Here is a 17,839-nt window from a genome sequence, read left to right on the forward strand (position 1 = left end):
TTCAGTTTTTAAAAATGTGAATATTCTGACTATTCATGTGTGAGTTTTAACAGGGTTAAGAAGCGTTATAATCATCATACAATTTATATAGGGGACTTTTTTTAATCCAAATATTATTTTCTATTTTTATCCAGCTGCAACGGATCAATCAAATCGTCAACGGAGGGGGAGGGGTGGTGTGATTTTTTTTTTAATTGAATAAAATAAATATTATATTATACTCGTATAAAATGCAACATAGACATTAACAAAAAAAAATAATATTTGAAACTTTTAACTTCAAAAACAGTTTTGGCACAATGGCGTCCCCCATGAGGCGCGCGCCCTTCATGCGCCGCATCATATGCATACCCCCTTTTTGCGCCTCTGCCTGTAATAAAAAAAAACAAATAGACATGTATATTTAAATTGAAATTATAAGAAAATACATAGCTGATATTATACACCATCATTCCTAAAAAGATAAAAAGAAACGCCACAATTATTAAAAGTATCTAATATTAAGCAAAAATATAACAAACTGCTTACTATATCTCTAGGCCATCCGCGTTATCGTAATAATTGCAGACTTTGTTACAGTATTTAATGTTTAACAATTTGAGTAAACTAAATTTTGACAAGAAGTCCCTGGTGAATGGGTAAGTGTCCGGATTCAACATAGCCTGTAACGTAGTGGCGCGAAAAATGAACGCCATCGTCAGTGCAGGCGTGCAGCCGTTAATGTTTTGACTTTTCCTGAGGTAAGAAATAAGCTCGTTTTACCCCATAAAATAGCCGAATTAATTTCAAGCCACTTCGTTATCATGACACTGACACCAGAAACACACTTTAAAGACGTATACTTAATCTATAACTATTTAAATAAAAAAAATTGACGTGAAGTTGAAATTTGCAGAGTTTCAGTTGCGCAAAAAGATGCAATGTTAACTTACACCATCACTGCAATCCTCGAGGTTTTGATTTTCTCAGACATTTATTTGCAAGATAGGTTCTAAAAGAGATAGCCCATGGTGGTCACAAAGACAAGCCTTAATAATCCCAATTATGAGCTTTCACTTCAGGTCATCAATGTTACCGAAATATCTCTACAAGCTCCACAAACATGCGTTTATTACTGTATTTAATGTTTAATTTGAGTAAACTAACTCTTATTTTGCCATGAAGTCAAAGTTTGCTTCTGGTGATTTTTTAAGCGTTTCAGTGACTTATACAAATAACCACTAGATGGCACTAGAACACAAATTTAACCCTTTTGTACTGTTAAGGACATTTCCATCCACTCTGGGGTGATTTTGTTTCTTAATTTGGCCATAACATTTTCTGTTTCTGCTAGCAGAATGAGTTTTGCTGACAAATCTTATTTTGACACATATTTTGATAAAATGCTAAGGTTTAAAAAAAAAATCCTTTCTAAATAAAAAATACACTATGGGTAAATGTACTACCCGTTGTTATGTTTGGCGAATGCTGTAGAAATGCATCAGATGAATATTTGTTTCAATTTTTTTTCATAAATCTGTTAATCAACCTCAGTCCTGATCAAAACTACTAAATTGTTTGGAAAATTTACAGGGTTGTAACTCTTTAATTGCCAATTTCATAAATGATGTCACCGATTTGGGTGAAAAAAAACACACAAAATGACGTATTTTTTAATAAAAGCTGTGAACTGGATTTTTAAAAAACCTTTTATCACAGTCTTTTTAGTAGCAACGTTGGTTTTGATGCATTGCTAGATATAATTTTTTTAATGTGTTTATAATATTGTAAAATGTTTTTGTATAGCCAAATTTGATAACGTTTTGTTGTTTTAATTTTATACTCATTGGTATATTTATTTGATGATATGGTCATTTACTGAATGCTTTGACAGTTTTATTTAGTTTCTTTAGTTATCTTACAGCTGAGAAAGCAGCCAGATGTTTTGCAGCAGCACAGAAGAGGTGACAGCGGGTTCGAGCTCAGAGCCCGAGCGGAGCAGCAGCACTTTAACACCATATAACCTGATGAACTACAGTCAGATATTTGGCAGACAGCAGGATCCTCCATCATCTTCTGTCCTACTGACTTCACGTGAATCTGATGATGTGCGGATCAGTGTGTGTCCAGGGTCGAGCTCTGATACTCTGCCATCTGCACTCTCAGAAACCACACCGACTGCAGGTGACTGAGTGAATGAAAAATAGTAACCTAAAATAAATGGCTGTAAATCTTATGAAAATAATCATTTTCCTTTGGCTTAGTACTTTTATTTATCAGGGGTTGCCACAGGAATGAACCAGTTTTACTTACTTAACCGCTTTATTTAATTCATCTACTTTACAATTGAACTTTATATATAATTTATATATAATATATTTATATTTATATAATATTTATAATATATAAAAAACATTTTGTACAAAGTTGAATGAATTCCGAGCCCCTCTCATTGTCAAAAACAATATTTGATGATGTGAATATTTTTGGTATTTATTTAAAGGGGTGGTCCAGAATGTTATTTTTAAGGCTTGGTTGTGTTAATAAGATGCAAAGCAATGTGTGCTCATGTTTAACTTGAAGGAAATCGTGTTATTTTTTCATAAATCTCACTTTGATTATACACAGCTACTCAGCTAACATGAAAACGACTGTCATATTTCCTAGTTCCTCTAAAAGGCCCACCCTCAAGTGACTCTGATTGGTCATCATCATAATTTTTTTTTTTTTTTTTTTTTTTTTTTTTTTTATTGCTTCAAGAAACTGTATAATACAATTTAGAATATAGTAAAAGATAACAGTTCTTTTACACAACAATCACATTACATACACAAGATAAAAGTAAAACTAAAACACAGTACATAAAAAAAAATAAAATATAAATAAAAATAAAAAAGACAGTATAATAAAAAAAAGAAATAAATATTCAAGTAGCATGAAAGATCTCATCATATTTGCCCAAGAAAGAAGTACATTTCTTATTTTCAATTAATCTAAGAGATTTAATTAAATGTTCTATTTCACATAAGGGTCATCATCATAATATGCTGTGATACGCCGATCGGCTTCACGTCACGCCCTGACAAGCACGCGCGTTTTGTGTAAACAGTCAGTCAGTCAGTCAACACGTGTCTGTAACGAGTGAAAATGGGATGCGGCTCCTTTAACTGTTTCTGTGCCTTTTAGTGTGTTTATGCGTGTATACGATGAAGCATCTGTAACACGAGAAGCGCATGTGCGCGGGAGAGATTTTTATTGTTCTTTTTCTCTCATGCTCGGATTAAGTTATTTTCTGTGGTGACAGAATAAAGCACAAGATGTGAGATGAGACCTTTGTGAGCCTGGATTGATTTGTTTTTGATGTTACACTCCAGTTGGGAAATCATTGCTGTATTTTTTTTAAATCAACGCGTTACAGGACGTCTTTCATGCATATGCGGAATATGCCTGTGTAAGTAACATGAATCGTTCACATATCTTTTGCGACTTTATTGTCCGAGTTGTAAAACGCATAGCATAGCTGCCTATAGAGAGAAACTCTGCCGTCTCACACAGAGAGACGCAGGTGCTGGCCAAGAGTGCGTGTATGTGTATGTGTGTGTGTGCCCGTTTACAGCCGTTTGATAAATATGGATTTGTAACGTTAGCTAAGTCGTTAGCGGTTACCATAATTTCCCGTTGTTTACATCTTTGCTACAACACACCGTTAAAGTTAGACACTGTACATGTCATGATCAATTTTAACAAATAAAAACACTTACAGGTCATGACTCAGAGTTCACAGCGTCTCCTTGCTCCATCTTTGAGGAGATTTTAACTGAATCCAGCACTGAACTGGGAGAGATTCTGGAAGCTGTGTTTTGTCAAATCATGCTTGCTATGTATTTTATAGTTCTCTGGAACATAATTAATATTGAACTGTAAGCATTTCTGTGTTTGGGTCGTGTCATTTGGAAGCCCAACAACAGAAACAGAACAGCTCTGTGGAAACAGCAGGATGGCATTTCTCCCTCTGCAGTAACGTTACAGCGCCTCTGGCCACGGCCTTTACCTGCGCAGTGTGGGATGCGCAATAACGAACTTTTGTGATCTCACAGGGGGCGGAAGTATTTTTTGTAGTCCCCAAAATTCGTTAATTGTAGGCGTTGCTAAGCTAACTCTGTACAAATCAAGGTCTCCCTTTGCATTAAACTTTGAATATTTTACATTCAGAGATGCTGTTTATGTTCACACAGCTACATTACACATCAACTGAAGTTTAAAATATAATATCGTAGTGGACCACCCCTTTAACTTAATCCTGGGAGTCATTCATTCATTCATTTTCCTTTGGCTGTTTTTCAGAGGTTGTCAAAGCGGAATGAATCGCCAACTATTCCAGTATATGTTTTACACAGCGGATGCCTTTCCAGCTGCAACCCAGTATTGGGGAAACACCCATGCACTTAATCACACACATAGATTACGGACAATTTAGTTTATTCAATTCACCTATAGTGCATGTTTTTGGACTGTGGGGAAAACAGGAGCACCCTGAGGAAGCCACCTAAACACAGGGAGAACATGCAAACATCACACAAAAATGCCAAGTTGCCCAGTCGGGACTCAAACCAGTGACTTTCTTGCTGTGAGGTGACAGTGCTAACCACTGAGCCACCATGACACCCCATTCTAACAGTTAGAATGGGCTATTTATTTAATTCAACTTTTATTTGTAGAAGCTACTTGTGAAATAAATATAAAATTAAAAATGTAATTAATTATAAATTATTATACTAAAACAAATATTTTAAAAAATCACAGAAACCCCTTTTTTCTTTGTCTTGACCTATTTGAAATACAATTGTTTGCTATAGAAACATCTATAACTTTTCACCAATCAGAAAAGTTTCTATTACATCCAGGTTTTCCAACGCAATCTCACGACAATTTATAACTTTTAGATTTTTTGGCTAATTCGTATGAATTCGTACAATCTAATTTGTACAATTTAGTATGATTTGCTCATCACCCAATGACGGTTGGGGTTGGGTGCCACGCCTCTTTTTTAAAATCGTACATTTTTGTATTACTGAACTCTTTGAAACACTGACTCTTAAACTCAAAGCTTAGGACCTTCTTATTGTGGGTCAAATTGACATAGATTTATTTTAAATCTCCAAAAATCATAATAAAAGTCACACAAAAAATAAAATAAGTTTAGTTCTCGCAGATTAAAAAAAAAACTCATATTATTTTAATTTCACAACAGTATTCAGTTCACCAGAGTTTTAAAACAGTAACTGTTTTTTAACAAGCCTGATTTTTTATAAACAGTATTGAGTGTATTTTTTTAATCATTTATCATTATGAATCAGTTTAATATTTTAAACCGAAAATATGTGATAAAGAACTTTTTCTGTGCGCAAATGAATGCAGTTTTTTTGCTATCAGCATTAAGATCAACATTTTATTTCCAGTTAAATTAACAATTATTTCAGCTTATAATCTATTTGCAACTGTCACGTTTGGGTTGAGAGAGAGGAGGTGATGACCAGAATGCAGAATATAAAAGACTTTATTACATAAAAAGTAAACAAAAAATTTTAAACAACCCAGTGGGGGAAAAAAAAACATAGCATTAAGAAACTGACTGGACTTGACTTGGCAGGGCTTGGCATGACAGACACAAAGGAGACCAGCAACCACGGGCCAGTACAGGACAGCACGCTGGTAGATGAAATAGGGAAGGCAAACCAAAAAACTTACAAGCGGGTAGTTGAACACACACACAAAAAAATAATAATAGGATAACAAGGTGGGTGGGACAAGGCGATTGACAGCAGAGCACATGACACAAAGAAATTAATCGCGTGTTCTCATAAAACACGACACTGAAGCATGCGGCACATGTAAACATGAACCATGTGCTAAACACAACACCAACAGAAGACTGATCATGAAAACACTCACCGTGCAGGCGTGCACTCACATGTGGTATGCATGTTTCCGATCCCAGCGTCAGCAGTAACCAAAAACAACTAGACTGGAGCGCTGAGAACGAAAACTACATGCTGCAAACAAAACAAGCACACCAGGAAGAGAGTGCATCCCAAGCATGGCCTGAGCACAGCCAAGACGGTGCGCTTACAATTACAAAGACAGACAATGAGTGCTCGACATGGCAGGACTAGTGTCTGGACTCTGCCACCAATATAAGAAATGACAAGACAGAAGTGGCAGAATCCTGACTGCATCAATGTCCATAATTCATTTTTGCTAGGTATTACTCTTTAATGTGTAACCTAGTCTTCCAGACAAATCGAAACTCAAAAGAACACATTTAATTGTTATCAATCATGCCATCTAGACGCAGAATATGCATGCAAAACTTGTATGGATTGACTCCTCTTGTGGTTTGTCCTCAGCCCAGGGTCACCTGAACATCAGTGAAACAGCGTACAGGACCAACTCTTCTGGAGGATCATCTGCTCACTCCTGGACCTCCAGCACTCCACAGCTGAAGACCACACCTGCACTGTCACACCACAGCCGAACCCCTCGCAGAGACCTCAACAGTACCCAGCACTTTAGCGTTTTCTGTAGTCCTCATTCAGTCTTTTGTTTAGAGTGAATGTGCTCTTGAGTTCACTGTTCAATGCTTTCACTGCAGTGACAACATCTTCATCTGCATCTGCATCTCATGCGGCGCGTGCGCCTGTGATCGTGGCTGTGGTGGAGGGACGAGGTTTAGCTCGAGGGGAGATTGGGATGGCCAGTATTAACATGAAATACCCTGAGCTGGTGCTCTCACAGTTTGTAGACACTGGTACTTATACTAAGGTAAAACTTCATTCATTCATTTATTCATTCATTCATCCATCCATCCATCCATCCATCCATCCATCCATCTATCCATCCATCCATTCATTCATTCAGTCAGTCAGACAGTCAGTCATTAGCCCCTTTCACACATACAGACCTTTCCGGAAAATTGCCGGCAATTTTCCGGAAAGGTTGTATGTGTGAACAGGTCCTTTTTGAAAATACCGGTAAATTCGTTCTGGCTTTTTTCCGGAAAGAGAAGTTGTAACATTACCGGCAATTTGCCGGAATGCTGTGCTGTGTGAATGCAGAAGGAAGATTGCCGTAATAAGCGCGTGCACGTCTAGAACGTGCTGACGTGAGACGTCTGCTTTAGCCAATCACAACAGTCAGACGCATTTACGTCCGCGCGGTTTGTGAGGATAAAAGCCTTTGAATATTTTTCCAGACACATTTAGCTGCTAGAAGTTAGTCAGATCACGTTTATATGTTCTTCTTAATGCCAACTGTGTAAATAATCATCGATGAGATGCTTATGATAAGCCGTTGTTTGTTTACCTTCAAGCTTTGCGTGTGCCTGTGGAACAGCCTGTGAGCGCCTGCACACGCACATATTATGAACATCTCGACATGAGAAAGTGATCCTGTGAAAGTTGTTCACAATATTGATCATCCACAGAGTTTGTAATTTAGTCAAATGTTTACAAATACAAGCACAGCCGTTTAAAGCTCATTTGTGGTGAATGATGTCAGAATTTACCGGTATTTTGGAATGGATGTGTGAATGCTCTTTTCCGGAAAATTTCCGTAACGTCCTCGCCTGTGTGAACAGCGCTTTTTTCAATATACCGGTAAAGTCTTTCCGGAAATTTTCCAGATATTTAACGGTATCACTGTGTGAAAGGGGCTATTTATTCAACCATTCATTCATTCATTCATTCATTCATTCATTCATTCATTCATTCATTTATTCATTCATTCATGCTTTCATTCATTTATCCATTTATTCATTCATTCTTCCATCCGTTCATTCATTCATTCGAATATTATAGATGAAACCACTTGCTAACTATGGATGCAATGCATACTGTATTATGAAAATGTGTGAATGAAATCCCAACTCCAAACACATTTCAGTGACCAAACAGAACTGAGGAACAAAGTCTTTGCATTGACTTGTTCCTGGACTAAAATGTAAACTTGAAGGAGATCTATTATGCAAAAATCACTTTTATAAATGGGATAAATAAATTTTTTGTGGCAAGAGTGTGTGAATAAAGACAGCCTTTAATGGTAAAAAAGAAAGAATTCTGTTTTATGTTATCACACTTGATAAAAACAGTCTGCAGAAACCATTTGATTGACATTACCCCTTTGTACAGGTCGTCAGAGGGGAAAAGCCCCACCCATTATCTCTCGCTCATTAGCATAAACAGCTCTAAGTGAGAAGCAGCCATTTGCCATTAGTGTTTTCACACCACACCTGCTGAAGATAATGTCAGCAACTAAGAGGCATCATACATTTTATATTTTAGGATGGACAAATGAACTGAAAACAACTGAAGACCGAAGAATACCTCCATAGAGTACATTTCTGAGCCACTTCTTCTGACATTATATGTTTTTAAGGCACTTCACTGGCTTCCTAGTTTTAGAGTAAATTTTAAGATTCTGGTAAATATATATAGAGCTCTGCATGATCAAGCAAACCTTTACATTCAACATCTTTTACGTAGTCACTCATGTAGCCGCTTTCTGAGGTCTTCTGGCAAAGACCTTTTAGCCATTCCCACAATTCGTCTTAAGACTAAATGTGACCCAAGATTCTGGAACTCTGGGATCAGTTGAACTTTTTAAAAGGTATTTAAATACACATCTTTTTGGTCAAACTTTTAATTAACAGCATTAGTGTTTCTGTACTTGGATTTTTAACTTTTTTTTAATGTTTTATTTTATTGATATGTGTTCTTTTACCTGTTTTCTGGTTTTCTCTTGTTTTAAAGCAGTTTGTGACTCAATGTCTGTGAAAGGTGCTATATAAATAGATTTTTACTTATCTAACTAGATTTTCAGTTTTTAATAGAGATAACAGTAGTCATGTTTTGAGTCTACCACTATGCTGACACGTAGGTGTTTGTAGCTTCGCCTTCTTTTAAAAAGTGTACAATCTCATTTGAATTTAAAGTGACAACCATAATACAGCACAATTTGGATAAAAACATTATTAATGTGGTATTTTGAGCTCAAACTTCACATAGACTCATGTTCGCGACTTATGTTACTTGTAAAAAGTGCATTTTAGGTCCCATTTAAACTTGTTTTTTAGATGCAATTGTGTCTCAGTCTATATCACGTTCATATTGTTTTTACGAATCCAAATAATTTAAATTTATTAATTAAATTAATTAATTTAATGTAATATTTTTATCCCACAAAAAAATGAAATATTACAAAATGCCAAAGTTTCTTACTGATTTTATTTTAAAGTGTGAAAATAGAAAAATATATAATTTAGTGCCATACAGTAAATCATTCAATCATTTTCCTTCAGGATAGTCTCTTTATTCATCAGGGGTTGCCACAGTGAAATGAACCGCCAACTATTGTGGCATATGTTTTACCTAGCGGATGCCCTTCCAGTTGCAACCCAGTACTGGGAAACACCAATACACTCTCACATTCACACACATACACTACGGACAATTTAGCTTACCCAATTTACCTGTAGTGCATGTCTTTGTTATCTGAATTGTTACTATTATGTTAATGAGTTCATGACTGGGAAAATACTGTTTTCCTGGCTGACTCCTGTACTTCATTTGCATGCTTTGTTTAGATTTGTCTCCACCTCCTTAACACTGCTCCACCTAAAACACATATGATAATCGGGACAACAGACTCTTGTAGACTCTCAGAGACTCTTGTAGACTTCTTTGAAGATGTTGTTTGTCTGCAGAACAACCAACACTTTCTCAATAAAGATTTCTCCTTGAAATAAATGTCCTGGCTTGGGTTTTAAAATTCCCAACAATTTGGTGCCGTGACCCGGATAAAGACTAAAATCACAAATTTCCTACAAAAGCCATTGCTTATTAGCAACAATTTTTATTGTCATTTATTCATCTTTGATCACAAAGCAAAGATGAGTTTGTACTCTTGAGACCTGTGGTATCCTGCAAAAGATTTGTAAAAGTGAATAATGTTGGCTGTTGTCACAGGTAATCACCAAGCTGCATAACCTGACGCCGATGGAAATTCTGATGCCAGACACGGCTAGTGTAAAAGGACAGGGAACCAAACTCTACAGTCTCATCACAGAGACCTTCCCGGTACAATCCTAGTTTTCTACCTCTTTCTTTGCTGTAAATCAGGCCTGTATAGGTGACTCACACCTGTAAATCAGCACTAATGTCAGAGATCTACAGCGTTAAAGTTATAACTGATTTTAAAAATTATAGTGCAGATTTTTTCCCTTTGCTCTCTGTGCAGTCGGTCACATTTACTGCGGTCTTGAGGAGGTACTTCAATGAGAAGAAGGGCCTGGAGTTCATACAGCAGCTCTGTGTGCCTGAGTTCACCACTGTGCTGATGGAGGTGCAAACCAAGTAAGAACTCCATCTTTACAATAACATGAGTTTTGCACATTTACATTATTTTTATGTTTCAAGATTTGTGTTTTTTTTTGCCGTTTTGGACTGCAGTACCTCCAGTAGGTGTTTATAAAAATATCCGTGCAGTGTTTCCTAATCATTACCCAGACTCTGGCCTAATTATCTCAATATTTGTTTTCTATATTGAATGATATCAATATATATTTTAATATAAGTTGTACCCCATCAATGACTGAATCCACAAAAATTAGAAGGTCAATTAAATGGCATAACATATTTTTGGCAGATAAATTTTTGGTGGCCAAAAATTTGGTACATCTCTAATTTTAACACACTTTTAGATTCCCATTGTTGCACATTTCTGCTGTGTGATTGGCTCTTGGATTTTTATAGAGCAAAACAGTCCAGATCTAATCATTGTTATTGATATAAATTTTATCACGATTCAATATAATATTGTTTATCGACCCAGCCCTTCTCTGGCCGCCTGTCATGGCATAATTTGTTCTACCAGAATCTAATAATAAATCCAAAATATTTGAAAACTTCTGCCACAATGGTTTCTGAAAGAAGATGTGAACACAGCAGATCTATCAACAGCTATACCTTTTATATATCAAACAAAAAAAAGATGACTAACAGAGGTTAAGTGCAAAAATCACAAACAGCATCGTTTAGACAGGGTGTCTGCAGGGTCCTAAAATGTTTTAAATCTCAAATAAAATTTCAAACTTAAGCCTTAAAAAATCTTAAATTCACTAAAATATTGTGTTGTTGGTCTTAAATAATTTTAAACAAGTCCTAATGTTCCCATGTCCCTGTAAGGTTACCCAATCTGGCCAACACCCATTCAATCACTGACCAACTTTAGGTTTTATTCATTAACTTTGTTTGTTTATTAATAAGTTTTAATTATCGTCCATAAAATAACATGCATTAAAAGTGGTGTTTAAAGCTACCTGGTGAGAATAATGGTCTTCACAGACTATGACATTTAATTTATTGTAGTTTTTAAACCATTTTTAAAGTAAAAAGTTTGCTTTATTTGCTAGTATTTAAAATATATGGATACAAAATAACTAAATTTCTGTTTAGCTCTGTGCAAGTCAGAAATTCAATTCACAATGGTCTTTACAAGGTCTTAAAAAAGTCTCAAATTTGAGTTTGTTAAACCTGCAGAAACACTATTGTGTAAATACTGAAAAGAAAGACAATATATACTTAGCAAAAGCAGCATTCACACCATCTTGTTGTCCTACCAGGGCTGGGTGATATTGCAAAAATCTGATATTGCAATATTTAATTTTTCTGCAATGAAACAGTTTCAGAAGAGAGTTTGAATAGTTCTATTTGAAGGTTATCTATCAGTATTCAGGTATAGAAGTTGAATGATGGCAATACATAACTGTTTTTCTTACTTTTTCTTGTCTCGTTTCCTGTCAAAATATCAACAAGCAAAACTATCTACCAGTGGAGTAAGGGAAATAATCTTGTTTTCGCTTTGAAATGTTGACATTCTGACTAGAAACAAGACAACATTTTTGCATAAATCATATGAATTTAATATAAAAATAGTGATAAAATACAGTCTTATAGCTCTTGTTCAAATGTAATTTAGACTCAACATGGCATATCTTTGCAATGTGACAATTGCGGATGTGCACATTGCGATATCCATGCTCAAACAATATATTGTGCAGCTCTACTATTTACTTACATTTTTTAATGATAACAGAATTTTGCATGTATGAACCCCCTAATCATTTTACATTGTAAATTATTTTATATGATTTGTTAAAACGATTTTAATCCAAGGGTTTCACTTCTGATTTGTCATATAAACGTTTTTATACAAACTAATAATAAAAAATGAAAAAAAAACATCATTTTTATTATACTGTAAATATGTCCGAAACAAGTATCAAATAAAATATTATCTTTTCTGTCTAGATACTACTGCCTGGCATCTGCATCTGCCCTTCTGAAATACTTTGAGTTTGTCCAAAAATCAATATATGCTCCAAAGTCATTGAAAGTGACATTTAGTGGCAGTGAGCAGACCGCCATGATCGATGCAGTTTCAGCCAGCAACCTGGAGCTAGTGGTCAACCACAGAAATCACAGGTGAGAAAACAAAACACAAAGCACATTAATTTCTGCAGATTTATTTAGTTGAAATCTCATAACAGAATTTGGACACCTATTGTAATGTGAAGTAGACGCTGACCACAGGGGTGCTGATCCAAACGCAGGGTTTATTGAACAGAGTTGGTCAGGCAAGCAATGATCAACACAGGGGCAAAATGATGTATATTTGCAATCCAGAGTCATAGTCAAATAAACAGGCAGATGGTCAGAAGGCAGGCAGCAGACAGGAATAAACAGATAAACAAAGCGAGGATCAAAACAAGGCAAAGCAAGACAAAATAAATGCGTTGTAATGTCACAAATACAGTAAACAAGACTCAGCAATGAGTGTCTCAAAGTGAAACTTGTACATGTGTGTGTAATCAGTACTTGAGCAGCAATATCTGTAGCTGCGTCCCAAATTGCATACTTATGCACTATTCTACGCCATTTTTTAGTATAAATAGTGTAAGTAGTGCGTTCACACTGAAAACCTTAAAAATAATAAGTGCACTTTAATTACCCGGATGATGCACTCATTCAGCCGCTAAAATGAAGTGTGTAATGATGGACACTTCACGCACTCAACGACTGCAGGTTTGCCTACGTAGCAGAAGAGGCGGAGCTATCGGACGCACATGTTGGATAACTTTATTTATTTTGGATGGTGAAAGCAAAATTCTCCTATGAGAGTGATTATAGAGCCTCCCGGTGGTGAATGCGGCAATACTCACGGCAGGTATTATTTGATAATTTGGTCGTTTATTTTACTGATTTGGCAACCGTCAAACGTCATTAGGGAAACAGTTTGAATTTCTGCTTAGTAAAAAAACATAAGTGTGCCATTTGAGAAGACACTACATACACATACTATCCTGTTGAGTGTGTAAGTGCATAAGTACATAGTGCATGAGTGCATAGTGTATAGTGTGCCATTTGGGACGCAGCTTGGGTGTTTGCAATCAGTCAGGATCAGGAACCGGTTGTGCGTGTGGTACATGACTTGGTCTTGTAGTCTATTTAATGCTGTATTTGTAGTTCTATGCAATGTGAATGTTCTCCAGTGATCCACTTATCATCCAGAAAGATCCACACATTGCTTCAATTTTCATCTCTATTTCTCATAGGCCCTGTTTATACCAGGCGTAAGAAGGTGTGATCATACTGGAAAATTACACCAAACATCTTAACACCTAGTGTAAACGGCCACTTTTTACCATATTTAGTTACAATTCCAAATAAATAAAAATTCAATGTTGTAAGAGACAAATTTTAATTAGTTGAAAAATATTTAATGTCCTTTTTTCTGCTCTTCAGTATCTTTACTTTGCAGTCGGGATTTAAATGCATCCGAATGTCAGCAACCATATGCTGTTATATTTGCAGAAGTGAACACACTCTATTTGGAGTCCTAAATCATACTAAAACTTCTGGTGGTGAGCGGCGGTTGCGCTCTAATATTCTCGAGCCCCTGCTGGAGGTGGACACTATAAAGTCACGTCAGGACACTATACAGGTGATCTTTTTTTTCAGTCTAAAATTTTCACACACTTGTTCTGCCATTAATTGATCTCTTTTTTCATTTTCCAGGAGCTTTTGCAGAACGAGGAGCTCTTCTTCAGTCTGAAGAATGGTAATGTTACTCTACACTACCTGAGAAATATCTTGTCATTGACCGCAGTTGTAAGAGCAACAAATAATAACTTGGCTTTTAGTTGATCATTTGGAAAAGTGACAGAAGGTAGATTTTTCTGATGAATCATCTGTTGAACTGCATCCCAATCATCACAAATACTGTAGAAGACCTATTTAAACCTGCATAGACCCAAGATTCTAACAAAAATCAGTTTGGTGAAGGAAAAATCAGGGTTTGGGGTTTCGTTCAGTATGGGGGCATGTGAGAGATCTGCAGAGTGGATGGCAACATCAACAGCCTGAGACATTTGTGCTGCCCTCTACATTACAAGCCACAGAAGAGGGTTTCTTCACAAATTCTTTCACAAATTCTTCAGCAGGATAGCGCTCCTTCTCATACTTCAGCCTCCACATCAAAGTTCCTAAAAGCAAAGTAGGTAAAGGTGCTCCAGGATTGGCCAGCCCAGTCACCAGACATGAACATTATTGAGCATGTCTGGGGTAAGATGTAGGAGGAGGCATTGAAGATGAAACCAAAGAATCTAGATGAACTCTGGAAGTCCTGCAAGAATGCTTTCTTTGCCATTCCAGATGACTTTATTAATAAGTTATTTGAGTCATTGCAGAGATGTATGGATGCAGTCCTTCTAGCTCATGGAAGTCATACATAATATTAATTATTTTCCCACTGCACCATGATTTTATATTCTATTCTGTGAATTATTTTTGTTAAGTGACAAGAATTTTATCTAAGCAAAGTTAGACCTTACTGTCCTAATTTTTAATAATTAAAAATCAAGGCATGATCATATTTTATTTTGGTAAAATAAGCATAATCTAGAGGCCTTTGTCTTTCATATAAGCCACTTCTGATGATCAAATGATCAACTGAAAGTCAAGTTAATTTTTGTTGTTCCTAAAACTTGAATAGGCGACAAGACTTTTGACAAGTAGTGTAGATAAAGAATTAGCTTTTTTGGAACTTTTGTTTCAAGCTGTTCTGCTCAATTCACACTTTGATGCCTGCAATTTATCATCTTTAAATGTTCACTGGGTTTTTACTGCATCGCATTCATAAACAGCATGTATGTGGATTGCAACAGCGGGATGATGTTGTGATTTACACTCTAATGGTGTTTGAACGGTAACATAAAATGCTTGTAAAGAGTGACCCACTGGGACAATATTCTTTACATAAGGAGGGAGGCCTAAAGGTATAGATTCAGTCATTTGGTAACACTTTACAATAAGAGTACATGAACAATTATGTATTAATAATTTGTGATGAGTTAAGGCGCTGTAATGAGTTATTATGTGATGAGTTAAGGCGCTCACTAATCACTAACAGCTGCCTTACTTACTTGTTAGTATATGTTGTTAATATATTACTTAACATTTAAGTTAAAGCCAAATATAACCAACATAAGCTCAACAGCTGTTATTGTATAGTTATATCATGACTTTACTTGATGGGGCACATCTTCATTAACTCATCCTTAGCTACTCATGAACTCCTGTTTGAATTGATCATGTTGATGTCGACAGAACACTTTTTTATTGTTATTCAGTGTAAACCCACTAGACGGACATGCATAAGGTGTTTTTTAGTAGTTAAGAATGGATTAATGATGATGTGCCCCTCCAAGTAAAGTCACGATATAATTATACGTTAACATATCATGAGTTCATCATGGTTAAATTAAGTATAAACGATTGTGGTAATTAATACATTTGTTAACAAACAAGCATATGCTAACAAGTAATTAGGCAGCCGTTATTCACAAATTAACTCATGTGGGATATGCGCATACATTATCTTATCATTAGTCCATAATGAAGTAATGTTTAGTTTGCATATTAATACATTATTATGGATGTACTGTTATTGTAAAGTGCAACCAGTCATTTTGTTGAACAGAAATGTTGTAACTTGGGATTAGCTGAGTGAGTAGCTTGCTCAGATATTTAAATTAAATTAAGTTCAATTTTATTTTATTATTTTAGCCTATTTAGAAATGGGCTTCTTAAAAAAGTTGTTCCTTTACAAATACAAATGTAAATTAAAAGCAGACATTAACAGAAAACTGTTAATGTGTGAACCAAAATAGGTCTTACGTGTTGTGCAATTTAATGATGATCTCAGTAGCTCTTAAGCACCTGGATCACATCTACCCGGAACTGCACCCACAATCATAACATATCAATCAGATGTCTTAATGTTTGGCTCATGGCTCCACACCATGGCGGGACATTACTGATGTTGTCTTTTATTCACAGCCATTGCACACTTCCTGGATATAGATGAGCTGCTGTCTGCTCTTGTTCAGATCCCAAAGCAAGAGACGGTAGGCACACTTTATTTCTAAACATTGCTTTCTTTAGAGAGCAAAGAAGTTTGTCATTGATTCAACCTTTTCTTTTAGAATGCTTCCTTTATGATCTAGAACAGGGGTGTCAAACTCAATTCCTGGAGGGCCGAAGCACTGCACAGTTTAGTTCCAACCCTGCTCCAACACACTTACCTGCAGGTTTCAAACAAGCCTTAAGGACTCAATTAGTTTGATCAGGTGTGTTTTATTAGGGTTGGAACTAAACTGTGCAGAGCTGCGGCCCTTTTGGAACTGAGTTTGACACCTGTGATCTAGAATATCATTCGTGAGAGAATATTTTTGGGTTGTCCAAAAAGGGTAAAATTTTATTTGTTCACTGGTTTTAATCAAGCCAAAAAGGTTATTTAAAATCACTGAACGAACCTTTGATAGTATCAAAATAAATGTATTATCATTAGTAAAAGAGGAAAAATAGCTTAACATATTTAAACAAACATTTTAGCATTTCGGTGGCATAGCGGCTCGGTGGTTAGCATTGTAAACAAGGCACTAAACCAGAGGAAAATGAATGAATGAATGAATGAATCTTAGCATATTGAAAATCTAAAGTAACATGCGAAAGATTTATCTTGTTAATTCAAGCTGTCTTTTTTTCAATCATCCTCATTTCATGTAGTGCTTAATAGCTTAGAGTTTTATTTGTGATAAGCAAAGATTTTTGTGGTTTGCCTTTTAGATTGCAGTGGCTGAAGCAAAAATAACACAAGTTATTCAGCTGAAGCACATCGTGGAACTGGTCCCATCGCTCAAGGTGTCTTTTGTCTATACATTTTTGATCAATTTTATCAAACAACAGTTACACATAAATCCATGACCTGACTAATGACTCATTTGTTTTTACTATATTTTCAACTGCCAATAATGTAAATTCAACATTAAAGGTCCCGTGAAGTGCTTTGAAATGTGCATTTTTATTCAGTGTTTGACGTAATCTCAACTGAAACACGAATGGCCCTATCATACACCCTGTGCTATTGTTGTTTTCCACCACATTGTTTAAATAGCAAATCCATTGCTATACAAAGCAGGGTTAAAGTCCAGCGCAGAGCGTGTTAGTTGTGCTCATTAGACGCATACGTATTGCTTAAAACAATACGCAAATATCTTCACAATTGAAAAAGAATTAAAAGATTAAAATATTACAAAAATGGTCACTTTCTACATAAATATAAAAACCACTACCTCCTCTCGGGGGCATTTTTCAGTTAATTCACGACAACTTGCTTTTAGTATAATGTTATTATTATTACTAGTAATATTATTTATTATATGCATATTTATATTTGTTTTATT

At 35.7% G+C, this 17,839-nt stretch overlaps 1 protein-coding gene across 6 annotated transcripts in view; it reads left to right on the forward strand.

The window, feature by feature from the left end:
- Positions 1 to 318: 318 nt before the first annotated feature.
- msh4 (mutS homolog 4) overlaps positions 319 to 17,839 on the forward strand; it is a 31,229-nt gene continuing 13,708 nt past the window's right edge. For 2 of the 6 annotated variants that reach the window (XM_087291013.1, XM_087291014.1), the window contains exons 1-10: positions 3,079 to 3,430; positions 6,387 to 6,536; positions 6,632 to 6,801; positions 10,002 to 10,112; positions 10,273 to 10,388; positions 12,345 to 12,518; positions 13,908 to 14,037; positions 14,112 to 14,154; positions 16,434 to 16,501; positions 17,223 to 17,297. In XM_087291013.1, coding sequence (XP_087147139.1) covers positions 3,340 to 3,430; positions 6,387 to 6,536; positions 6,632 to 6,801; positions 10,002 to 10,112; positions 10,273 to 10,388; positions 12,345 to 12,518; positions 13,908 to 14,037; positions 14,112 to 14,154; positions 16,434 to 16,501; positions 17,223 to 17,297 — 1,128 coding nt within the window. In that variant the 5' untranslated portion in view covers positions 3,079 to 3,339. Of the gene's footprint in view, positions 741 to 1,892; positions 2,164 to 3,078; positions 3,431 to 6,386; positions 6,537 to 6,631; positions 6,802 to 10,001; positions 10,113 to 10,272; positions 10,389 to 12,344; positions 12,519 to 13,907; positions 14,038 to 14,111; positions 14,155 to 16,433; positions 16,502 to 17,222; positions 17,298 to 17,839 lie in introns of those variants that run through there. The other 4 variants (XM_087291009.1, XM_087291010.1, XM_087291011.1 and 1 more) reach the window with 4 other exon arrangements.

Source organism: Danio rerio, chromosome 17 (assembly GCF_052040795.2).
Source record: "Danio rerio strain M-AB ecotype USA chromosome 17, GRCz13ab, whole genome shotgun sequence".
Taxonomy (NCBI): Eukaryota; Metazoa; Chordata; class Actinopteri; order Cypriniformes; family Danionidae; genus Danio; species Danio rerio.